The sequence below is a fragment of the Leucopleurus acutus genome, assembly GCF_964270905.1.
Source record: "Leucopleurus acutus genome assembly, chromosome: 5".
NCBI classification, from domain to species: Eukaryota; Metazoa; Chordata; class Mammalia; order Artiodactyla; family Delphinidae; genus Leucopleurus; species Leucopleurus acutus.
Genome location: NC_139147.1, coordinates 125195070 through 125221169, shown reverse-complemented (window position 1 = coordinate 125221169; position 26100 = coordinate 125195070). Strand labels below are relative to the sequence as shown.

The following is a 26100-nucleotide window of genomic DNA, read 5'->3' as shown; positions in this document are numbered from 1 at the left end:
AATTTTTTGTTTTTATGTCCTTAACATTGTCTTACAAACATTCTTCAAAAACATTCTTAAGGATTATGATATCCTTAATACGAATAGATCAGAAGTTACCTGACCATTTCTGTAACATCACTATTTTGGTTATGTCCCAGTTTGTCCTGTTTCTGTGGCAGGCCGAGGTGGGTGGTGTTTCCTCTATCTGTCTGGAATTTCTCCCTTGATCTGTCAGTCTGACTCCCTTGACTCCTCCTTCAAGTCCAAGCTCAGGCACCCGTACTGGAACCCTTCTCTCACACCCACTCCACTTCCCGTGTTGATTTGCACTTACCTATTTTTATGTCCAACTTTTCCTCCAGATCGAATGTTCTTTACAGGTGTGTTTCTTGTTCCTGTCTGTACACTCAGCTCCTCGCTCAGTGCCCAGTTCATATAGGCATTCAATAAAAATCTGTGGGGCTTTCCTGGTGGCGCAGTAGTTAAGCATCCGCCTGCCAATGAGAGGGACACGGGTTCGAGCCCTGGTCCGGGAAGATCCCACATGCCGCGGAGCAACTAAGCCCGTGCGCCACAACTACTGAGCCTGTGCTCTGGAGCCCACGAGCCACAACTACTGAGCCCATGTGCCACATCTACTGAAGCCCGTGTGCCTGGAGCCTGTGCTCTGCAACAAGGGAAGCCACTGCAATGAGAAGCCTGTGCAGCGCAACGAAGAGTAGCCCCCGCTCGCCGCAACTAGAGGAAGCTCGCGCGCAGCAACGAAGACCCAACGCAGCCAAAAATAATAAATACAAATAAAATAAATTTATTTAAAAAAAAATCTGTGGCATGAATGCCACAGTGAACGTCTGCAATGTAAATCTCAGTCCCTGTCTCTCCAGTTCTTTACACAGATTACACATTAAACCGACCTGTCAAAACTTAAGGACTTTAAAGATCCTCATTCCCACCTCACCTTGGCCTTATCAGCACAGAGGAGGAGGATGAAGCAGATGATGATGTTTGGCCTTTTACTAGTTTTATAAGTAAGAGGATAAATATTTTTTTTTTTTTTTTTTTTTTTTTTTGCGGTATGCGGGCCCCTCACTGTTGTGGCCTCTCCCGTCGCGGAGCACAGGCTCCAGACGCGCAGGCTCAGCGGCCATGGCTCACGGGCCCAGCCGCTCCACGGCATGTGGGATCCTCCCGGACCGGAGCACGAACACGTGTCCCCTGCATCAGCAGGTGGACTCTCAACCACTGCGCCACCAGGGAAGCCCAGAGGATAAATTTTTTACCCTCCAGGCTGTACCAGACCTAACTGGATCACTGAACTCTCTGACGACTTAGGATTCCACTCAGGTCTCCTCAAAACGACTCTGCAGCTAGCTCAGGGCAGTCCGTCTCTGCTCCGAGCCCTTATTCCTCAGCAAGGGTGACAGGCTCCTGGCACCCGCATTCTCCTCACCGATGACTCTCTTTGGAGTTTTATCTGCTCTGTTGTCCTGCTGGGTCCAGCCGACTTAGGCCAGTTCTCAGGCTGGGTGTGCTGTTAAGGAATCTATGGATTCTAGAACAGTGCTAGACAGAATTCCAAGCTGGCAAAGCAATTGTTTCCCTTAAGGCACTTTTAGCAGGGTGATGTTAAGCAGAAGAGTTGGGCAGATTTAAAAGCAGTTTTCATGGTTAAATGTTTACCTTGCAAGAACAGAGGAAAAAAAGGGATGAAAGTCAGTGCTTCATCAGGAGAAAAGCGAATGAAATGAGGGGCCGTTTTCTGGTAGAGGAGAAACCACTGCAGAGGCAGCCACAGAGCAGGGCCTGTCTCAGGAGGACGACAGCCCAGCGCGGCCTCCTTGTGTCCCATCCCTGCAGGACACCGGAAAAAGGTCTTCTCTCTTCTTTGCGGGTGGGGAGGGGGTCGGCAACATCAGTTGAGTCGGCAGGAGTGCGTGTATAAGAATGCCCTTTGGGCTTTTTTGCAACGGGTTTGCCGCAAGGACACAGGTGTCGTGAAAGCCACCGCTAAACCTAAGCAAAAATGGGAAAGGAGAAGACCACATCCACATCGTTGTCATTGGACACGTAGATTCAGAGAAGTCCACCACTACTGGCCATCTGATCTACAAATGTGGTGGCATCGACAAGAGAACCACTGAAAAGTTCGAGAAGGAGGCTGCCGAGATGGGGAAGGGCTCCTTCGAGTATGCCTGGGTCTTGGACAAACTGAAAGCTGAACGCGAGCGTGGTATCACCATTGAAATCTCCCTGTGGAAATTCGAGACCAGCAAGTACTATGTGACCATGACGGATGCCCCAGGACACAGAGGCTTCATCAAAAACATGATTACAGGGCTTCCCTGGTGGCACAGTGGTTGAGAGTCCGCCTGCCGATGCAGGGGACACAGGTTTGTGCCCCGGTCCGGGAGGATCCCACATGCCGCGGAGCGGCTGGGCCTGTGAGCCATGGCCACTGAGCCTGTGCTCTGCAACAGGAGAGGCCCGCGTACCGCTTAAAAAAAAAAAAAAAAAAAAAAAAAAACCATGATTACAGGCACATCCCAGGCTGACTGTGCTGTCCTGATTGTTGCTGCTGCTGGCGTTGGTGAATTTGAAGCAGGTATTTCCAAGAATGGGCAGACCTGTGAGCATGCCCTTGTGGCCTACACTCTGGGTGTGAAACAGCTAATTGTTGGAGCTAACAAAATGGATTCCACTGGTCCACCCTACAGCCAGAAGAGATACGAGGAAATTGTAAAGGAAGTAAGCACCTACATTAAGAAAGTTGGCTACAACCCCGACACAGTAGCATTTGTGCCAATTTCTGGCTGGAACGGTGAAAACATGCTGGAGCCAAGTGCTAACATGCCATGGTTCAAGGGGTGGAGAGTCACCCGTAAGGATGGCAATGCCAGTGGAAGCACACTGCTTGAAGCTCTGGATTGCATCCTGCCACCAACTCGCCCAACCGACAAGCCCTTGCGTCTGCCCCTCCAGGACGTCTACAAAATTGGTGGTATTGGCACTGTCCCTGTGGGTCGAGTGGAGACTGGTGTTCTCAAACCTGGCCTGGTGGTCACCTTTGCTCCAGTCAACGTGACAACTGAAGTGAAGTCTGTTGAAATGCACCATGAAGCTTTGAGTGAAGCCCTTCCTGGGGACAGTGACAGACAAGAACATGTCTGTCAAAGATGTTCATCATGGCAGTGTGGCTGGTGAGAGCAAAAATGACCCACCGACGGAAGCAGCTGGCTTCACGGCTCAGGTGATTATCTTGAACCATCCAGGCCAAAGCAGTGCTGGCTATGCACCTGTCTGGACTGTCACACAGCTCACATTGCCTGCAAGTTTGCTGAGCTGAAGGAGAAGATCGATCGTCATTCTGGGAAAAAGCTGGAAGATGGCCCCAAATTCTTGAAATCTGGTGATGCTGCCATCGTTGATATGGTTCCTGGCAAACCCATGTGTGTTGAGAGCTTCTCTGACTCTCCTCCTCTGGGCCTTTTTGCTGTTCATGACATGAGACAGACGGCTGCAGTGGGTGTCATCAAAGCAGTGGACAAGAAGGTCGCTGGAGCTGGCAAGGTCACCAAGTCTGCCCAGAAAGCTCAGAAGGCTAAATGAATGTTATCCCCAATACCTGCCACCCCAGTCTTAATCAGTGGTGGAAGAACGGCCCCAGAACTGTTTGTCCAATTGGCCATTTAAGTTTAATAGCAAAAGACTGGTTAATGATAACAGTGCATCCTAAAACCTTCAGAAGGAAAGGAGAATGTTTTGTGGACCGTTTGTTTTGTGTGTGGCAGTTTAAGTTATTAGTTTTTAAAATCAGTACTTTTTAATGGAAACAACTTGATCAAAAATCTGTCACAGAATTTGAGACCCATTAAAAAAGTTTAATGAGAAAAAAAAAATGCCCTTTGCGGGACTTCCCTGGTGGTCCAGTGGTTAAGACTCTGCGCTTCCAGTGCAGGAGGTGCAGGTTCGATCTCAGGTCTGGGAGCTAAGATCCCACATGCCTCATGGTCATAAAACCAAAACATAAAACAGAAGCAATATTGTAACAAATTCAATAAATGGTCCACATCAAAAAAAAATCTTGGAAAAAAAAAAAAAGCCAGGCTTCCCTGGTGGCGCAGTGGTTGAGGGTCCGCCTGCCGGTGCGGGGGACACGGGTTTGTGCCCCAGTCTGGGAGGATCCCACATGCCGCGGAGTGGCTGGGCCCGTGAGCCATGGCCGCTGAGCCTGTGCGTCCGGAGCCTGTGCTCCACAATGGGAGAGGCCACAGCAGTGAGAGGCCCGCGTACCGCAAAAAAAAAAAAAAGCCCTTTGGAACAGAGGCGTGAGGCTTTCTTTCTTTTTTTTTTCCTAGCAAAAAGGGTGTGTACCTGGGTCTTTGTACATGTGTACATGTGATTCTGTGGATGGGTCTCTAGTTTTGCGTGTGTGTGCGTCTGTGTGTGTACATGTGTCTTTGTGTGTCTGTGTATATCTTGGTGTGTATGTCTGCATGTGTGTGTCCACCCACCTCTGTATGTCTGTGTGTCTCTCTGTGTCCATACACACCTGCTTCCACGGGAGGAGCCACCGTCCCTGTGGGAGAGAGCAAGCAGGGGTCACCTAGTGACAGGCAAGCTCTGTAAGTGAAGCTCTCCAATCCCCCTGCCTCCTGAGAGGGTCTGGTGGCCAGAAGCTCCTGTCCAGGCTTCTCAAACCCCAGCCCATCTGTGGACCCCACCCCCCAACGGGATGCAGCCGTCACTCTGGCTCCATTTCCTCAACTGCTATGGAATCATTTTTCCTAAAGAGTTTAAGAAATAAGGCACGTGACCACCCAAAGGGAAGCACCGATGTGGGCCATGTTGGTGGCCTCTGCTAGTCTGGAATTCTTAGACTCAGTTTGATTTCCAATCTTTCTCTCCTCTCGAAGCTGTCATTACCACCACTCTCTTGACAATGTCTAAAAACGCCATCATTAAATTATTAGCCCACTTTGCCTGGAAGGCTTTGGCCCAAGTGCACTAAAGAAGCATGACTGTGTTAGTTTAGGGAGGCCTTCCATGCAGGCTGAGGCCCCTTCTTGCTGAAACTTCCCCGAGGGCTCCTGCAGGCGGAATAGCAAGCATCTGAGATCCTGGTGATTTGACCACGGCCCCGACAACTTTCGAATTCTCCAGGCCTGCTTTGGGGAAATGCTCATACCTGTACTACGTCAGTCAGAAGAGTGTTCATGTTTCTATGGAGACGAAGCTTCCAGAGCTCTGTCTCCATTTAGAAGTAGATTTTTGTCCATTATCTCCTTGATTGGAGACCCTGCGGGCAGCACAGGGATGAGAGCTTCACTCCTCTCGGTCAGGAGAAGCCTGAGGCTGCAGGAAGGGAGTGAGGACACCTAGGGGCAAGGGCAGCGCCTCCGGCTGGGCAGAATCGTGATGTTGTGTGTTCACCTGTTAGCTTTTGCTCCCTTTGCTCTTTGTGGCCCAAAAGATTCGTAGAAGAATTGAGGGCCATAGGCTGCTGCTAGGAATTTGATGTTCTCCTAGGAGTGACAGCTGGAAACACAGGCTGTGACTCTCCAGCCTTGGTCAGGAACCCCAGGGAGCAGAAAAGCCACCTAGTTCCAGGGCTGGAACAGGTCCTCTAGCCTGGGGGACCCTGTGTGCTCATGCTTCCACATCCTCCACCGCCAGGATCAGGACAAGCTGGCGAACTTGTTAAAGATGCAAGTTTCCAGGCCCCGACCAAGAATCCACATTTTTTTCTTTCTTTTTTTTTTTTTTTTTGCGGTACACGGGCCTCTCACTGCTGTGGCCACTCCCGTTGCGGAGCACAGGCTCCGGACACGCAGGCTCAGCGGCCATGGCTCACGGACCCAGCCGCTCTGCGGCATGTGGGATCTTCCCGGACCGGGGCACGAACCCGTGTCCCCCGCATCGGCAGGCGGACTCTCAACCACTGCGCCACCAGGGAAGGCCAAGAATCCACATTTTCACCAGCTCTCCAGGTGGTGTTTTTATACAGAAAAGTTTGAGAATCGCTCAAACTCAGAGTCTAGCCCTTTGCGTTGCCTGGTGGTTTGAGTGTCTCTCTTCCTAGCTGGTCCCAAGGACTCCCGGCTACCCCCAGCCTCATGGGAATTGGTACAAAAGTGACTTTAGGACTCAGTCTGACAGTGAGCCAGGTGGCGTCTTTTTCTGCCTTCCCTTTGTTTACCTGGCGAGGGAAAGTCACACACGGAGGCTCTGACCGGGCTGCTTTGCCCCACCTCACTGTGGAGCTCCTGCATTGGGCAGAGTTTCCCGTGGAGCCTCGCAGGCATTGGGCCCAGGCTATCTGTGACTCATTATCTGGGGGCACAGGTCTCTCAGCCAATCAGCGGAGGCCAGAGAAACAAGAATCTACGTGGCCCTTCCCCCTCCACCTCAACCACTTGCGCTGTGTTATCCTCTTCTCATCTTCTGTTCCGCCTTCTCAGTGGTCTCCCAAAGTGCAGAGCAGTAGGCACTAGGAGACCCAGGGAATTTGCCGGGCTTTGGGTCAGACAGAACTGGACACACAGCCCATGTGATCTTGTTCTTGGCATGTACCTGAGGTCAGAAGTGTCAGTGTTCGTACCTCTGGGGTCTGTACAACTTCCATCAAGAATCACCATTTCTGGAGCATTTACTCTGAGTCAGGAAGGGTACTGAGCTCCTTACATGCATTGTTTTATTTAGTTTTCTCAGGAACTTTGTGAAGTTGGTAGTATTGTACCCATCTTGTGGTTGAGAAAACTGAGGTTTAAAGCGATGGAATTTTAAATGCAAAAGGGATAGGTTAGAAAAACACTGAGAAATGGACTTCAAATGTTGATATTTCAGATGGCTTAAGGGGAGGGGAAACAGATGAGAGAAAGATTTGAAGGCTGGGCTCAGGTGAGAAAATCTGAGTTCTGGTCACCTGACTGATCTTGGCAAGTACTAGTCTCTGAGCCTCTCCTCATATGTAAAACAGGGATAATTGCATCTTTGCTGTTCACTTTATACAGCATGAGGAGGATCAAATGAAAGTGTCTGTGGAACGCTTAGCTAGAAAGCATGGCCTACCGGTGAAGGCTCAGGTCCCATGAGGGCAGTCCTCTGTCCAATTAGACTTTCTGTAAGAGAGGAAAACAGTGGTATGTAATGTTTTCTTAAGAGGAGTGGTGAGAGGGAGGAACACTCCCAAACTCCTTCTACGAGGCCACCATCACCTTGATACCAAAACCAGACAAGGATGTCACAAAGAAAGAAAACTACAGGCCAATATCACTGATGAACATAGATGCAAAAATCCTCAACAAAATACTAGCAAACAGAATCCAACAGCACATTAAAAAGATCATACACCATGATCAAGTGGGGTTTATTCCAGGAATGCAAGGATTCTTCAATATACGCAAATCTATCAATGTGATAAACCATATTAACAAACTGAAGGAGAAAAACCATATGATCATCTCAATAGATGCAGAGAAAGCTTTTGACAAAATTCAACACCCATTTATGATAAAAACCCTGCAGAAAGTAGGCATAGAGGGAACTTTCCTCAACATAATAAAGGCCATATATGACAAGCCCACAGCAAACATCATCCTCAATGGTGAAAAACTGAAAGCATTTCCACTAAGATCAGGAACAAGACAAGGTTGCCCACTCTCACCACTCTTATTCAACATAGTTTTGGAAGTTTTAGCCACAGCAATCAGAGAAGAAAAGGAAATAAAAGGAATCCAAATCGGAAAAGAAGAAGTAAAGCTGTCACTGTTTGCAGATGACATGATCCTATACATAGAGAACCCTAAAGATGCTACCAGAAAACTACTAGAGCTAATCAATGAATTTGGTAAAGTGGCAGGATACAAAATTAATGCACAGAAATCTCTGTCATTCCTATATACTAATGATGAAAAATCTGAAAGTGAAATCAAGAAAACACTCCCATTTACCATTGCAACAAAAAGAATAAAATATCTAGGAATAAACCTACCTAAGGAGACAAAAGATCTGTATGCAGAAAATTATAAGACACTGATGAAAGAAATTAAAGATGATACAAATAGATGGAGAGATATACCATGTTCTTGGATTGGAAGAATCAACATTGTGAAAATGACTCTACTACCGAAAGCAATCTATAGATTCAATGCAATCCCTATCAAACTACCACTGGCATTTTTCACAGAACTAGAACAAAAAATTTTGCAATTTGTATGGAAACACAAAAGACCCAGAATAGCCAAAGCAATCTTGAGAACGAAAGAAGGAACTGGAGGAATCAGGCTCCCAGACTTCAGACTATACTACAAAGCTACAGTTATCAAGACGGTATGGTACTGGCACAAAAACAGAAAGATAGATCAATGGAACAGGATAGAAAGCCCAGAGATAAACCCACGCACATATGGTCACCTTATCTTTGACAAAGGAGGCAGAAATGTACAGTGGAGAAAGGACAGCCTATTCAATAAGTGGTGCTGGGAAAACTGGACAGCTACATGTAAAAGTATGAAATTAGATCACTCCTTAACACCGTACACAAAAATAAGCTCAAAATGGATTAAAGACCTAAATGTAAGGCCAGAAACTATCAAACTCTTAGAGGAAAACATAGGCAGAACACTCTATGACATAAATCACAGCAAGGTCCTTTTTGACCCACCTCCTAGAGAAATGGAAATAAAAACAAGAGTAAACAAATGGGACCTAATGAAACTTAAAAGCTTTTGCGCAGCAAAGGAAACCATAAAGAAGACCAAAAGACAACCCTCAGAATGGGAGAAAATATTTGCAAATGAAGCAACTGACAAAGGATTGATCTCCAAAATTTATAAGCAGCTCATGCAGCTTAATAACAAAAAAACAAACAACCCAATCCAAAAATGGGCAGAAGACCTAAATAGACATTTCTCCAAAGAAGATATACAGAGTGCCAACAAACACATGAAAGAATGCTCAACATCACTAATCATGAGAGAAATGCAAATCAAAACTACAATGAGATATCATCTCACACCAGTCAGAATGGCCATCATCAAAAAATCTAGAAACAATAAATGCTGGAGAGGGTGTGGAGAAAAGGGAACCCTCTTACACTGTTGGTGGGAATGTAAATTGATACAGCCACTGTGGAGAACAGTATGGAGGTTCCTTAAAAAGCTACAAATAGAACTACCATATGACCCAGCAATCCCACTACTGGGCATATACCCTGAGAAAACCATAATTCAAAAAGAGTCATGTACCAAAATGTTCATTGCAGCTCTATTTACAATAGCCCAGAGATGGAAACAACCTAAGTGTCCATCATCGGATGAATGGATAAAGAAGATGTGGCACATATATACAATGGAATATTACTCAGCCATAAAAAGAGACGAAATTGAGCTATTTGTAATGAGGTGGATAGACCTAGAGTCTGTCATACAGAGTGAAGTAAGTCAGAAAGAGAGAGACAAATACCGTATGCTAACACATATATATGGAATTAAAAAAAAAAAAAATGTCATGAAAAACCTAGGGGTGAAACAGGAATAAAGACACAGACTTACTAGAGAATGGACTTGAGGCTATGGGGAGGGGGAAGGGTAAACGGTGACAAAGCGATAAAGAGGCATGGACATATATACACTACCAAACGTAAGGTAGATAGCTAGTGGGAAGCAGCCGCATAGCACAGGGAGATCAGCTCGGTGCTTTGTGACCGCCTGGAGGGGTGGGATGGGGAGGGTGGGAGGGAGGGAGACGCAGGCGGGGGGAGATATGGGAATATATGTATATATATGACTGATTCATTTTGTTGTGAAGCTGAAACTAACATACCATTGTAAAGCAATTATACTCCAATAAAAAGGTTAAAAAAAAAAAAAAAGAGGAGTGGTGGAATGGAAAAGCACAGACAGACGTAGATCTGGGTCACAGCTGTAGCACTCCACAGCTGGTGATTCTAAGTAACCTCTCAGCCTCAGTTTCCTTATCTGGAAAATGGGTCTAATAAAGGATTAAGATGAGTATTAAATAACATGAGATAACATGAACTCAAAAAGGCTGAAAATAGGATGAAAAAAATACAACTGGGTAACTTTAAAGCAAAAGAAAGCTGTAGTAGCAATTTTCATCTTAGACAAGATAGACTGTAACTCTGATATATCTTTAAGACAAAGAAAGATGGTATATGCTCATAAAGGGAGCCATAATTAAGAAATAATCATCATGGCCATATATGTACTGCATAATATAAACCTGAAATATAAACCAACAGCTGACAGAACTGCATAGAGAAGTAGATAAATCAGCATTTTGGCTTGAAAATTTTCATATATTCCTCTTTGAACATGGAAAATCAAGTAGACAAAAAGTAAGCAAGGAGAAAGACTATTAAAAGGAAATGATTAAGGGCTTCCCTGGTGGTGCAGTGGTTGAGAGTCTGCCTGCCAATGCAGGGGACGCGGGTTCGGGCCCTGGTCTGGGAAGATCCCACATGCCGCGGAGCGACTGGGCCCGTGAGCCACAACTACTGAGCCTGCGCATCTGGAGCTTGTGCTCCACAACAAGAGCGGCTGCGACAGTGAGAGGCCCACACACCGCGATGAGGGGTGGCCCCCGCTCGCCGCAACTAGAGAAAGCCCACACACAGAAACTTAGACCTAACACAGCCAAAAATAAATAAATAAATTTATTTTAAAAAAAAAAAAGGGAAATGATTAATAACTTGATCATACATGGAACAACCATAGAAATTAATCATGTACCAGGCCACCAAGGAATTATCACTATATTCCAGTGAATTGCCACCCTACAGACTGTTCAGATCATAAAGAAGTTAAATTAGGAAACAAAAATAGATATAGATATCTCGTGCATCTAGATATTTTAAAATATTACTATTTTAAAAAATCATTGTTTAAGAGGAAGTCATAATGGAAATTACAAAAACTGAGAGCTGAATAATGATGAATAATGATGAAAAAACTGTTAAAAATTGTAAGGGAATTTATAACTTTGAATTTATCATGAAACAAGAAAAACTGAAAATAAATGATTCAACTCTAAAACTCATAGAGTTGACCCTAAGAACATAAAAGAACAACAGATTTCGATCAAAGAAATAAGAAGGAAGGAAGGAAATGATAAATATAGGGATGAAAATGAACAAAAAATTTTTAAAATAAAGGTAAAGGGGAAAGAAAATTATTAACAACTGAAGTTCATTCTCTCAAAAGATTAATATAATAGACAAAACTTTGTCAAGCTTGATCATGAAAAAAATAGAAAATAAAATATAGAATGAAAAAAGGCAGAAATAACTACAGATATAACAGATTAAAAGAGTAAAATATTGTAAATGACTATATATCAAGACACATGAAAACCTGGATGAACTAGACACATTTCTAGAAAAATATAAATGCCAAGATTACCAGACTAAGATCAGTAGACCTTGAATACACCATTAACCTCTACAGAGAGACATGGTAATTTACCACCCACAAAAGTCTCAGGCTAAGATGGTTTCAGAGGTAAGATATGCTAAATTCCATCGATCAGATAATTCCTATAGTTACAAGTTGTTTCAGAAAATAGGAGGATAAGGATAGCTGTCCCACTCATTTTACAATTTATCATAAAATCTTTATACCAAAACCAGATAGGAATTGTACAAGAGCAAAAGCTGTAGGTAGCACTCTGGATCATTAGTGTATAAAGCCTAAATGAAATATCAGGCCAGCTAAATATTTCAAGTAGGGTTTATCCCGGGAACTAGTGATGGTCCTGTTTTAGAAAGAAATATCAGTTAAGTTGACCACATTAATGGATGAAAGGAAAAAAAATAACATGATTATCTCAATAGATATGAGAAAGTATTGAATATAGTTCAATACCCGTTTATAATGAGAGCTCTTGGAAATTTAGGAATTGAAAAGAACTTCCTCAGTCTGATAGAGGCTGTCCTCCAAAATCTATAGCAAAAATTGTGCTTAATGGAGAAACTTTCTTTTTTTTTTTTTTTTTTTGTGCGGTACACAGGCCTCTCACTGTTGTGGCCTCTCCTGTTGCGGAGCACAGGCTCTGGACACGCAGACTCAGTGGCCATGGCTCACAGGCCCAGCCGCTCCGCGGCATGTGGGATCTTCCCGGACCGGGGCACGAACCCGTGTTCCCTGCATCGGCAGGCAGACTCTCAACCACTGCGCCACCAGGGAAGCCCTGGAGAAACTTTCTTTTGTGGTCAGGAACCAGACAGAGCTGCTTGCTATCACCAGTGTGCCTGCATAGTACCAGAGGACTGGCCAAGCGAAGCAAGTAAGGATAAGGATGGGGAGCGGAAAGAAAAAAATTGTTATTATTTGGAGATTATAAATGTTTGTAAGTTACCTATGAGAATTAACAAACAATTAGAACTAGTAACAACTTTCAACAAAAGTTGCCCAGAAAATGAAATACCATTTTTAATAACTATAAAACCCACAAAGTAACAAAAAATGTACAGGACTTTGGTAGAAAAAAGTTATGATCCTAAATGTGAATACAATCAAATGTGAATAAATAAAGGGAAATATTCTGTTCATGGATGCAAAATGTAGTAAAGAGATCAGTCCTCCCACAAATTAATCTATATATTCAGGAATACAACAATCAAAATCTCAGGAGGATTTTGGCAGGGAGACTGACAAGATGATTCTAAAATTCATATGGAAGTATAAATACCTACTATTATCTAAATCAGTTTGAAAAAGAAAAGCAAAAGGAGGGGAATCACCCTACCCAGATCATATTGTGAAGCCATAGAGATTAAAACAGTGTGGTACTGATGCAGAAACAGGCAAACAGACCATGGAGGTCAATGCCAAGTCCTGAAACACACTAAAGTACACATGGGAAGCTGATGTGTGAGGGAAGTAGCTTCACTAGTTAGGAGGAAACATGGGCTTCTTTCTTTTCCTCCCTTGCTCCCTCCCTTCCTTCCTTTTTTGTATGTTATTATAAAATTGCCTTAGTGAAAATAAAACTACCATACGACCCAGAATCCCACTACTGGGCATATACCCTGAGAAAACCATAATTCAAAAAGAGTCATGTACCACAATGTTCATTGCAGCTCTGTTTACAATGGCCAGGACATGGAAGCAACCTAGTGTCCATCAACAGATGAATGGATAAAGAAGATGTGGCACATATATACAGTGGAATATTACTCAGCCATAAAAAGAAACGAAATTGAGGTATTTGTAGTGAGGTAGATGGACCTGGAGTCTGTCATACAAAGTGAAGTAAGTCAGAAAGAGAAAAACAAATACTGTATGCTAACACATATATATGGAATCTAAAAAAAAAAAAAAAAAAAAAAAGGTTCTGAAGAACCTAGGGGCAGGACAGGAATAAAGACGCAGACATAGAGAATGGACTTGAGGACACAGGGAGGGGGAAGGGTAAGCTGGGACGAAGTGAGAGAGTGGCATGGACATATATACACTACCAAATGTAAAGTAGATAGCTAGTGGGAAGCAGCCGCATAGCACAGGGAGATCAGCTCGGTGCTTTGTGACCACCTAGAGGGGTGAGATAGGGAGGGTGGGAGGGAGATGCAACAGAGAGGAGATATGGGGATATATGTATATATATAGCTGATTCACTTTGTTATACAGCAGAAACTAACACAAAATTGTAAAGCAATTATACTCCAATAAAGATGTTAAAAAAAAATTGCCTTAGAGTGTGGAGAGAAATTATATGCCTATCTCACCTGCTATAAAAAAAATTCCAGACAGATTTTAAATGCGAAAGCTAAAACACAAAACCAGTAGATAAAAACATAGAATACGGGCTTCCCTGGTGGCGCAGTAGTTGAGAGTCCGCCTGCCGATGCAGGGGACATGGGTTCGTGCCCCGGTCTGGGAAGATCCCACATGCCGCGGAGCGGCTGGGCCCGTGAGCCATGGCCGCTGAGCCTGCGCGTCCGGAGCCTGTGCTCCGCAGCGGGAGAGGCCACAACCGTGAGAGTCCCGCGTACCGCAAAAAAAAAAGTAGAATAACTTTGAGAATTTGGAGTAGGGAAAGGTCCAGACTATAATGGGAGAACAGACTCATTTGTCTTCATGGAATTGAGGAAGCATGGTGTAAGCAGCTGCCCCATGAATGTCAGCATTTCCTTCCCTGGTCCAGGACTTACTTAGGGGCAGTCACAAAGAAGGTGGCCCGGCCCTTGTGTTGGCTCCCTGGGGAGGGATGACATGGCTGAGATTCGGACCCAGGGAGGCCCTACAGGTGCCTAAGGCAGAATAAGCTGTCTTGATGGTCTCTTATTTTCTTTGTCTGAATCACTGCTCTGGTCAGGGGTTCAGACTCACTGTCTGGGGGAATCTTTTAGACAGGAGCCTCAAATACAGGCATGGGTGGCCAGGAGAGACCATGACAACGTCCTCAGAGTGGGCCCTGGGCATTCCATTGCTGTCCTCAGTGTCAGGGTGAGTGTGGGTCACTCTAATGCAGGGTTGGGCAGGTCATCGGTGTCTCCCATCAACCCTGACTGAACCTCAGGATCACGCCAGGAACTTGTTAAAAATAAATTGGAAGGCCCACGCCTACTGATTCAGTAGGCGTGAGGCAGTGCAGGAATCTTCGTCTGACTAGATCCCAAGTGTGAGCAAAAGCTGGATCACCTTTCCAGGGTTCAGCAGATCAGAGCTTCTCAGCTTCCCGGGGTGAGAATCACGTGGACGGGGGTGCAGGACGTTGGAAGGGGTACGCACATAGGGTGTGTGGGGACGGGATGGGAAGTGCAGTGTTGGGACAGCAGGAAGGGTGTGAGGGGTCCAGCCAGTAGGCTTGGGCACAAGAGGAGCAGAGGCACCAGTGACAGCCCCACTGTAAGCAAACTCTCCCCTTTGTGGCCGTCCCCCTCCCCCTGCCTTGGTGCTGATCCTGTACTGGAATAGCCTGTTAATTGCATGCTTCCTTCACCAACCTGAGCACTCCTTGAGGACAAGACCTTGCATTCATTCATTCATACATTCATTCATTCCACAAATAGTTATTAAGACATTCATACACCAGGGACAGGTGCTAACAGGAAGCACGGCTGAGTCAGCCCACCAGAGCCTGTGGTCTGGTAAGGAGGCAGGTGGAAGACCAAGCGGCTCTAATAAGGTGTGTTGAAAGCTGTGACGGAGAAGCAGCAACACGTACTAGGGACACCTAGCCCCAGCTTGAGCAACCTGGAAAGGCTGCCTGGAGGAAGGGAAGTCTAAGAGGGTGGTGAATGGAGCAATCACCATGGAGAAAGAGGTCTGTTTCAGACCCACGTGCAGGAGCTTTTACTTCAGTGCTGGGCAGTGAGTGTAATAGGGAGAAATGGAAGGGTCTCACCCTACACTTGGCTGGAACCCAGCTTGGGACCTGGCCCAGGGCAGCTGCAGTGCATGTGTGGTGAACTGGCCGGGCTGACCCTGGCTCCTGGCCCCCTACTCCCCCGATGATTCCCTTCTGTTCCTGGGCTGGGCTGGCTCCCCTTCTGGGAACCAGGCAGTATTTTTCTGGCAGCACCTGGGAATATTAGACGCTTCTCCAAGTTGGTATGGGCCACACTGCCCAGAGGTGGGGAAACTGAGGCTGGGCGAATGGCATGATGTCCCAGGAGTCTCAGAAGCACTGAGCTCCCCTGAACTGTCAAGGCTGTTAAAAACTGCTCCTGAGAGAATGAAATCTCTCTCCGTCTCCTCCTGGGCGAGTGGCCTAGGCCTAGGTCTGCGTTTGGGCCCTCGGGGCATCCCCGGAACTAGCTCAGGGCCTGGCACTTGGCAGGACTGCACAGTGCGCGTTCCGAGCCCCCAGGTGGGAAGGGCAGGCCCTTTCTCCACCTTCGGAGGTCCCAGGCCCACCGTGGATCTGATCCGGAGTTGGCCTCGTCCTCCGGGGACTTGCGGCACGGTGATAGTGATGGCCGTCCCTTCCGTTTTACTGATCCGTGTTCTGTGCCAGGCACCCATACACTCTTACGCTGTCCATCCCAGAAAACCCTGGTGGTGGTGCAGGGGCGGCCCTCGTGAGGGGTGGGTAGTGCACTCGGTAGACATATTCTGAGACTGAGACTTGTGGGGAGGGGGTTCGGCACCCTCAGAATCAGGTTACGCGATGGTTAGGCGACAGGATTGTCAATTCCCCTCAGGGACACCCCCCCCCCCCACCCAAGGGATGTGGCGGGACTCACCCAGCAGGCCCTGGAGGGAGCTGTGCTGTGACCATAGGATCTGGCCCAGGGGCCTCCCTGCCGGGGACGGGGGGGCTTGGGGGGGGGCCGAGAGCCAAGGAGGGGCACGTCCACTCCCCAGTTGCCCCTGGAAACAACACGGTGCCCTTTTTGGCCTTTTATATTGGCACAAATTACCTCTGGAGTCAGCACAATCACAATATATTAAGTGAAAAAAGCAGCCTGCAAAAAAGCACTGTGACCTCATTTCTGTGAAAACTGCACATACTTGTTTCTGGAAAAGACCGGAAGGAAACGCATCAACCTGGTAATGACAGCTATCACCGGGTGGCGTTCTCTCATAAAAGCTTTTCCCTTTCGTTTAGCTGTATTTGCTAATTTTTTCTACAGGGGCTATGATTACTTGTGTCATTAAAGGGAATAAGGGGGACAGAATCTGCAAGAAGCAAACTCGGGTGTCACCCTGGGGAAGGCCCGGGTTGGGGTTCTGCGCTTCCACTGGGAAGGTGGGCTAGGGGCGAGGGGAGGGCGGAGGGTCGCGGCAGAACTGCCCCTCTGTGCCTCCTGAGCCAGGAGCTGGCGGCCAAGGTCAGGTCAGTGTCAGGCTGCACGTGGGCGCCTTCGGGCTGGTTGTCCCCCCGCCTGGCCGCCTGCTGCACTCCTTGAGGACAGGCCAGCTTCCAGTTTCCGGGGTAGGTCAGTGCAGCTCTGTGCTTGGGAGTGGGAACCCGCCTGGTTCCGCAGGGCGGGCAGGTCTCAAGTCTAACTTCCCCTCGGGGCTTCTGTTCCCTAGATCCACTATCCGGACGTGGAGCGGGTCGAGTGGGCCAACAAGGTAAGTCCAGGGTGGGCCTGGGGGCACCGGCCTCACTCCAGGCTTCGTCCTCCCTTGCAGCCCTGGCTGAGTCACCCGAAGCCTGGACGGGGCGGGCAGCGCGTGGACAAGGCGGTCCTGGTGGGAGCCCTGCCCGGGGAGGAGCAGAGATGGCCCTTAGTCGCTGGGGTGGGGGCCTTCTGCCTGTCGCTTGCTCTTCCCACCCTCCGGGTTCTTCTCATCACCAATGACTTTCTTTTCTAAAAAGAAACTATTTTTTATTGTGAAATTAATGCATGGCCACAGCAGAAAACTTAAAAGTACAGAGAAGCACAGAGCAAAATGCAGGCCCACCAGGCCGAGATCAGCGCATCCTGGGGAGAGGAAGGCAGTGATTCGGGATTTGACAGCAGCTCCTGATCACCGAAGCATCCTGGTGATCAGGACACCAGGGTTTCGCCTGGTTCCCAGCCCGGATCTGGCGGCACTGGCTGTGCAACCTCGAGCAGGTTGCCTAACGTCTCAGAGTTGGTCCCCTCCTTTGTGCGATGGGAATAATGATGGTCCCTGCCTCATGGGGTTGTTGTGAGTATTAATGAGGTAATTAAAATACCACAATGCCTGGCTCATCGAGGCCTGAGAGGGATAGGGGCGTTAAACCCTGAAACCGCACTTCCTTCAGGCTCCTCTGATTAGGGTTTGTAAAGGAGGAGCTGCATCTTTAAACTAAGGCCCAAGTCCCAGAGATGGAAGAGGCCTTTGCCCCAAACAGAACATATGGGCTGCTCTCCCCCCCAACCAACTCCCTCTCCCCGCTCCTTACCCCTCTCTGCTCACCATCTTCTGCCACCAGGTTCCATCTCTCCACCACCTTCCCTCTCCCCAGGTCCTACACTTGGTTCCCAGCACCATGAGTCGTCCTGCTGCAGAACTCAGCTACAGGCAGCCTTCCCCGATTGCTAGAAAAAAAATTAAATCCACAGGAAACAACTTAAATTTCTCTTCTGTGGCTTTTCTTTTCTTTTCTTTTCTTCTTAAACCTCTGGCACGTGCTACTTCTTGTTTACAGCACAGTGTTTTTCAGGTAGCTTATGTTTTAGCACAGAACTAAAGGGCCTCATCATATTAAGTTTAGTGGGTGACTATTTCATGGTGGGCTGCGAAATGACAGCCAATCTTGGGATCTAACTGTAAGAGTGAGAACCACGGCTGTAGTTATCCGATGTCTGATGGACAGATGGACGGATAGGTGGGTAGATGGGATGGGGGTCAGGCAGGCAGATGGGTGCTGCAGCATAAGGGCCACCCTGAGCAGCCATGGGTCTGAGGCAGGGGGCACAGACCTGACCACCAAAGGCCCCTTCCTGTCCTCCCAGGTCATCTCCCACATCTGGCCCTACCTAAGCATGATCATAGAAGACAAGTTCCGGGAGAAACTCGAGCCCAAGGTCCGGGAGAAGAACGTGCACCTGAGGACCTTCACCTTCTCCAAGCTCTACTTCGGACAGAAGGTCAGTGCTGTCTCGGGCAGGGCAGCCGGACCTACGGTGCAGGCTTTTCTCCAGCCCCTGCCAGGGGTCACTCACAGGGGGCCCATTCCCCACCTGCACTTCCCAGCCTCTCAGCCCCTAGTCCCATCACCACCATCTCTACAGGTTCCGGGGAAGCCTGGCTCAGAGAAAAGGTACAGGAGAGGTGGGAAATAATTCCACCCTTCTTAAGCAAAATTTAGAGAACATGCCACGTGGTGGTGGAAGCCAGCCTGACACAAAGATGTACAAGTCACGCTTCCTAGCCTCAGCATCAGCTGGGGAGAACTCACCACGGTGGAGTGGGGTAGTCAGTGCCTCAAAGCAGTGACTAATTCTCTACCTATTGGTTGATGCTGGCTATCCGTGTTATAAGCCCAGGCTAGTTCTGTGAAGATACTTGGTGACCCAGGATAAAAGTGTGTGTGTTGAACACACCTAATGTCATATCCCTATTCTAGGCTGCATTTCCTATGCCAGCCTCTTGCCCCACTCTTTCTGCCCCTCAGTGCCCCACTGATGTAAAAGTGTTATTTTGATCATCAGAAAATGCATACCCCAGGCAGAGCCGCTGTGAGCTCCATCACCCCGCAAACCAGAGGCACTGGTATCTGGTCAGCTCCAGAAGAAGCAGATGCAGAGGGCAGGCCAGCCTGAGGAGAGCTGTCGGCCAGCCCCAGGGTGTGTGCCCTGCTGGCCTCCCGAGTGGCGGCAGATCAGGCTTACCTGAGCCCTGCAGGTTCTGGCTGAAGGCACTCAGGCTCTGCCAGGACTCGCTCGTCCCAGCATCTGTTGGCTCATTTGTTCTTTCCCTGTTTCACTCACGTATGGCTTCCTGAGCACGGCCGTGTGCAAGGCACTGTAGACAGAGATGGTGTGGCTGTGCCCCTGCCTTCAGGAAGGTCCCTGTCCTGTCGTGGAGACAGATGTACAAGCTGGTGGGTGACGGACACCCCCATGGCAGTGCATGCACGACGTGGAGGAACCCGTGGCTTCAGCAGTGGCGGGGCGTGGGAGTGTGGTAGTCAGGGAGGACTTCTGGGAGGGGTGATGTCTGAGTTGGCGTTTGAAGAACTCAGCAGGCAAAGAGGTAGGAAGCTTGCGGACCGCTGTGTTCATAGCAGAGCCTGCCTGGCCAGGCTGCTTGTTGGGTGGTGATGCCTGTGGGACAGCGGGCCCTTGCTGGTGGCGGAAGCAGGCAGGCCTAGTGATGTCAGAGAGACCGCAGTGAGCGGTCCTGAAGCGAGATCTTAGTTCCCTACCCAGGAATTGGACCTGGGGAGCCTGGATGAACACCAGGAATCCTAACCGCTAGACCACCGGGGGCTATAGGCTAGAAGCAAAGTGGCCCTGACACTTGCCCCCATGTGAAAGCAAGAATGTTTCAAGGAGGCAAAAGCTGTAAAAACAGGCACAAAGTTTATTATCAGAGACACAGCGTAACATGTGAGAGAACACACGGACAAATTGTTTAAGGCAGAATCAAGGCAGAAATACACCAGAGAGAAAGGCAGTGGGCACCCTCCCTAATGAGGGGGAGGGCCGCAGAGGCCGCTAAATCGTCTTACGTAGGGCAGTTCTTCCGGGTCTCCGTTTACATTTGGCCAATGGTCTCATTTCTTTTCCCACATCTGACTGGTCCTAGGACCCTCCCCAAGATGCGTGCGCAACTGTTTGCTAAGATGGATCCCACCGCAGAGGACTGTGGGTGCATGTCCACACTTATTATGGGGGGCGCCCCCTCCCTTTTTGACCCCCAAGGAGCCTTCCTGCGCACGGGAAGACAGAGAAGTTTTCCTTGACCTCAGGACCGGTCATCTTATCTCTTTACTTCAGCAGGGCTCAGCTCTTGCCACCAACTTTGTCCTTGGAGCGTCTGGGGAAAAACAAAGCTTCAAATTGACTCCGCTGGACAAACACCAGCTGTCCAGCCAGGGACCCATCCATCTCCCATCTCACTAGGAGTGGCTAATCCTGAGAGATGATTTTCACCCTGCCACGAAAACCTGGCGGGGGTGGGGGGACCTGCAAGTTGACCAGATGCCCCAGCCCCGCAGGAGAAGTAGCTGGCTTCTGGCCCTGCATTCAAAGCCCTTCGTGTCCTGGCTCCTCCCACCCCTCTTAGCTCTCCCATCCCTCTCCTCTCCACTGCGGGGGAAGGCGGGGGCATCACAGAGGCCTTCCTCACCTGACCTTCCTGGGCTTGGCCAGGCTCAGTGCGCTCACTACACCCACTCCCTTCACGCCCATGAGTGTTTCCTGCTTCCTCTGATTCCCACGTCCATGCCCAGCTCTGCTCACTGCTGCGATGACCTTGGGCCAGGGACTTAACCTCTCTGAGCTCCAGTTTCCTCATCTGTAAAAAGAAAGGAATCACTTCTAAGGGTGGTTGTGAAGCATGACTAACAGGCCTGGCGTCAGGGCCACTCTGCGTGGGCGGGTGAGCAGTGCTGCACGGAGGGCACCTGACCAGCCTGATGCCCCACGCTCACTGTGAGCCCTGAGCCAGGGCCACCCTGCCTGGCACAGAGGAAATGCTCACAGTGGTAACCCCTCCTCTCTGTGGCGGGGCCTCCAGGTAGGCAGCCTTCTCCAGGGCTGGTCTCTGCAGATGGGGGTCTTGGGGCTGGCTGAGCTTCCACAGGTGCCTGCAAACCAGCCCCCAGCCCAGGAGCAGACTTCAGGCTGGGGCAGGTCGGTGACAGGCCCCTTCCTCCTCCCGAGGCTTCTGCTGGTTTTTCTGGGTCTTCTACATCAAGCCAGGTGCTGTGTGGCCTAAAGCTTCTACAATTCTGTGGGCCCTCTTAAGGAAAAGAATTTTTTTTATATCTTTATTGGAGTATAATTGCTTTGCAATGGTGTGTTAGTTTCTGCTTTATAACAAAGTGAATCAGTTATACATATACACATGTTCCCATATCTCTTCCCTCTTGCATCTCCCTCCCTCCCACCCTCCCTATCCCACCCCTCCAGGCGGTCACAAAGCACTGACCTGATCTCCCTGTGCTATGCGGCTGCTTCCCACTAGCTATCTACCTTACGTTTGGTAGTGTATATATGTCCATGCCACTCTCTCACTTTGTCACAGCTTACCCTTCCCCCTCCCCATATCCTCAAGTCCATTCTCTAGTAGGTCTGTGTCTTTATTCCTGTCTTACCCCTAGGTTCTTCATGACATTTTTTTTTCTTAAATTCCATATATATGTGTTAGCATACGGTATTTGTCTTTCTCTTTCTGACTTACTTCACTCTGTATGACAGACTCTAGGTCCATCCACCTCATTACAAATAGCTCAATTTCGTTTCTTTTTATGGCTGAGTAATATTCCATCGTATATATGTGCCACATCTTTATCCATTCATCCGATGATGGACACTTAGGTTGTTTCCATCTCCTGGCTATTGTATATACAGCTGCAATGAACATTTTGGTACATGACTCTTTTTGAATTATGGTTTTCTCAGGGTATATGTCCAGTAGTGGGATTGCTGGGTCATATGGTAGTTCTATTTGTAGTTTTCTAAGGAACCTCCGTACTGTTCTCCATAGTGGCTATACCAATTCACATTCCCACCTGCAGTGCAAGAGTGTTCCCTTTTCTCCACACCCTCTCCAGCATTTACGGTTTCTACATTTTTTGATGATTGCCATTCTGAGTGTGTGAGATGATATCTCATTGTAGTTTTGATTTGCATTTCTCTAATGATTAATGATGTTGAGCATTCTTTCGTGTGTTTGTTGGCAGTCTGTATATCTTCTTTGGAGAAATGTCTATTAGGTCTTCTGCCCATTTTTGGATTGGGTTGTTTGTTTTTTTGTTATTGAGCTGCATGAGCTGCTTGTAAATTTTGGAGATTAATCCTTTGTCAGTTGCTTCATTTGCAAATATTTTCTCCCATTCTGAGGGTTGTCTTTTGGTCTTGTTTATGGTTTCCTTTGCTGTGCAAAAGCTTTGAAGTTTCATTAGGTCCCATTTGTTTATTTTTGTTTTTATTTCCATTTCTCTAGGAGGTGGGTCAAAAAGGATCTTGCTGTGATTAATGTCAGAGAATGTTCTGCCTATGTTTTCCTCTAAGAGTTTGATAGTTTCTGGCCTTATATTTAGGTCTTTAATCCATTTTGATCTTATTTTTGTGTATGGTGTTAGGGAGTGATCTAATTTCATACGTTTACATGTACCTGTCCAGTTTTCCCAGCACCACTTATTGAAGAGGCTGTCCTTTCTCCACTGTACATTCCTGCCTCCTTTATCAAAGATAAGGTGACCATATGTGCGTGGGTTTATCTCTGGGCTTTCTATCCTGTTCCATTGATCTATATTTCTGTTTTTGTGCCAGTACCATACTGTCTTGATTACTGTAGCTTTGTAGTATAGTCTGAAGTAAGGGAGCCTGATTCCCCCAGCTGTTTTTCGTTGTCAAGATTGCTTTGGCTATTCTGGGTCTTTTGTGTTTCCATACAAATTGCAAAATTTTTTGTTCTAGTTCTGTGAAAAATGCCAGTGGTAGTTTGATAGGGATTGTATTGAATTCGGAGATTGCTTTGGGTAGTAGAGTCATTTTCACAATGTTGATTCTTCCAATCTAAGAACATGGTATATCTCTCCATCTATTTGTATCATCTTTAATTTCTTTCATCAGTGTCTTATAATTTTCTGCACACAGGTCTTTTGTCTCCTTAAGTAGGTTTATTCCTAGATATTTTATTCTTTTGTTGCAGTGGTAAATGGGAGTGTTTTCTTGATTTCACTTTCAGATTTTTCTTCATTAGTGTATAGGAGTGCCAGAGATTTCTGTGCATTAATTTTGTATCCTGTTACTTTACCAGATTCATTGATTAGCTCTAGTAGTTTTCTGGTAGCATCTTTAGGATTCTCTATGTATAGTATCATGTCATCTGCAAACAGTGACAGCTTTACTTCTTCTTTTCCGATTTGGATTCCTTTTATTTCCTCTTCTTCTCTGATTTCTGTGGCTAAAACTTCCAAAACTATGTTGAATAAGAGTGGTGAGAGTGGGCAACCTTGTCTTGTTCCTGATCTTAGTGGAAATGCTTTGCTTTTCACCATTGAGGACGATGTTGGCTGTGGGTTTTTCATATATGGCCTTTATTATGTTGAGGAAAGTTCCTTCTATGCCTACTTCCTGGAGGGTTTTTATCATAAATTGGTGTTGAATTTTGTCGAAAGCTTTCTCTGCATTTATTGAGATAACCATGTGGTTTTTCTCCTTCAGTTTGTTAATATGGTGTATCACTTTGATTGATTTGCGTATATTGAAGAATCCTTGCATTCCTGGAATAAACCCCACTTGATCATGGTGTATGATCCTTTCAATGTGCTGTTGGATTCTGTTTGCTAGTATTTTGTTGAGGATTTTTGCATCTATGTTCATCAGTGATATTGGCCTATAATTTTCTTTCTTTGTGACATCCTTGTCTGGTTTTGGTATCAGGGTGATGGTGGTCTTGTAGAATGAGTTTGGGAGTGTTCCTCCCTCTGCTATATTTTGGAAGAGTTTGAGAAGGATAGGTGTTAGCTCTTCTCTAAATTTTTGAAAGGATTCACCTGTGAAGCCATCTGATCCTGGGCTTTTGTTTGTTGGAAGATTTTTTTTTTTTTTAAACAGTTACTTTTTTTTTTTAATTTATTTTTGGCTGTGTTGGGTCTTCATTTCTGTGCGAGGGCTTTCTCTAGGTGTGGCAAGCAGGGGCCACTCTTCATTGCGGTGCGTGGTCCTCTCACTATCTCAGCCTCTCTTGTTGCAGAGCACAGGCTCCAGACGCACAGGCTCAGTAGTTGTGGCTCACGGGCTTAGTTGCTCTGCGTCATGTGGGATCTTCCCAGACCAGGGCTCATACCCGTGTCCCCTGCATTAGCAGGCAGATTCTCAACCACTGCGCCACCAGAGAAGCCCTGTTGGAAGATTTTTAATCATAGTTTCAATTTCAGTGCTTGTGATCGGTCTGTTCATATTTTCTATTCCTGATTCAGTCTTGGCAGTTTGTTCATTTCTAAGAATTTGTCCATTTCTTCCAGGTTGTCCATTTTATTGGCACAGAGTTGCTTGTAGTAATCTCTCATGTTCTTTTGTATTTCTGCAGTGTCAGTTGTTACTTCTCCTTTTTCATTTCTAATTCTATTGATTTGAGCCTTCTCCCTTTATTTCTTGATGAGTCTGGCTAATGGTTTATCAATTTTGTTTCTCTTCTCAAAGAACCAGCTTTTAGTTTTATTGATCTTTGCTATCGTTTCCTTCATTTCTTTTTCATTTATTTCTGATCTGATCTTTATGATTTCTTTCCTTCTGCTAACTTTGGTGTTTTTTTGTTCTTCTTTCTCTAATTGCTTTAGGTGCAAGGTTAGGTTGTTTATTTGAGATGTTTCCTGTTTCTTAAGGTAGGATTGTATTGCTATAAACTTCCCTGTTAGAACTGCTTTTGCTGCATCCCATAGGTTTTGGGTCATCGTGTCTCCATTGTCATTTGTTTCTAGGTATTTTTTTATTTCCTCTTTGATTTCTTCAGTGATCACTTCGTTATTCAGTAGAGTATTGTTTAGCCTCCATGTGTTTGTATTTTTTACAGATTTCTTCCTGTAATTGATACCTAGCCTCATAGCGTTGTGGTCGGAAAAGATACTTGATATGATTTCAATATTCTTAAATTTACCAAGGCTTGATTTGTGACCCAAGATGTGATCTATCCTGGAGAATGTTCTGTGAGCACTTGAGAAGAATGTGTATTCTGTTGTTTCTGGATGGAATGTCCTATAAATAACAATTAAGTCCATCTTGTTTAATGTATCATTTAAAGCTTGTGTCTCCTTATTTATTTTCATTTTGGATGATCTGTCCATTGGTGAAAGTGGGGTGTTAAAGTCCCCTACTATGAATGTGTTACTGTCGATTTCCTCTTTTATGGCTGTTAGTATTTGCCTTATGTATTGAGGCACTCCTATGTTGGGTGCATAGATATTTACAATTGTTATATCTTCTTCTTGGATCGATCCCTTGATCATTATGTAGTGTCCTTCTTTGTCTCTTCTAATAGTCTTTATTTTAAAGTCTATTTTGTCTGATATGAGAATTGCTACTCCAGCTTTCTTTTGGTTTCCATTTGCATGGAATATCTTTTTCCATCCCCTCACTTTCAGTCTGTATGTGTCCCTAGTTCTGAAGTGGGTCTCTTGTAGACAGCATATATATGGGTCTTGTTTTTGTATCCATTCAGCCAGTCTGTGTCTTTTGGTGGGAGCATTTAATCCATTTACATTTAAGGTAATTATCGATATGTATGTTCCTATTCCCATTTTCTTAATTGTTTTTGGTTTGTTATTATAGGTCTTTTTCTTCTCTTGTGTTTCTTGCCTAGAGAAGATCCTTTAGCATTTGTTGTAAAGGTGGTTTCGTGTTGCTGAACTCACTCAGCTTTTGCTTGTCTGTAAAGGTTTTAATTTCTCCATCAAATCTGTATGAGATCCTTGCTGGGTAGAGTAATCTTGGTTGTAGGTCTTTCTCCTTCATCACTTTAAATATGTCCTGCATGTCCCTTCTGGCTTGCAGAGTTT

The 26100-nt window shown here is 46.5% G+C and overlaps 1 protein-coding gene and 1 pseudogene across 2 annotated transcripts in view; both read left to right on the top strand.

Moving 5' to 3' along the window:
- The window catches only part of ESYT3 (extended synaptotagmin 3), a gene marked incomplete at both ends in the record, with an annotated part of 56797 nt that overhangs the window by 5827 nt on the left and 24870 nt on the right, over positions 1-26100 (top strand). Inside the window, 2 exons of the mRNA XM_082840302.1 lie at positions 16983-17024; positions 18380-18514. Coding sequence (XP_082696428.1) covers positions 16983-17024; positions 18380-18514 — 177 coding nt within the window. The remainder of the gene's footprint in view (positions 1-16982; positions 17025-18379; positions 18515-26100) is intronic.
- Positions 2006-3588, top strand: LOC309961983 (elongation factor 1-alpha 1-like; annotated as a pseudogene). The gene is made up of 2 exons: positions 2006-2335; positions 2519-3588. The product of its transcript is annotated as an elongation factor 1-alpha 1-like (transcript).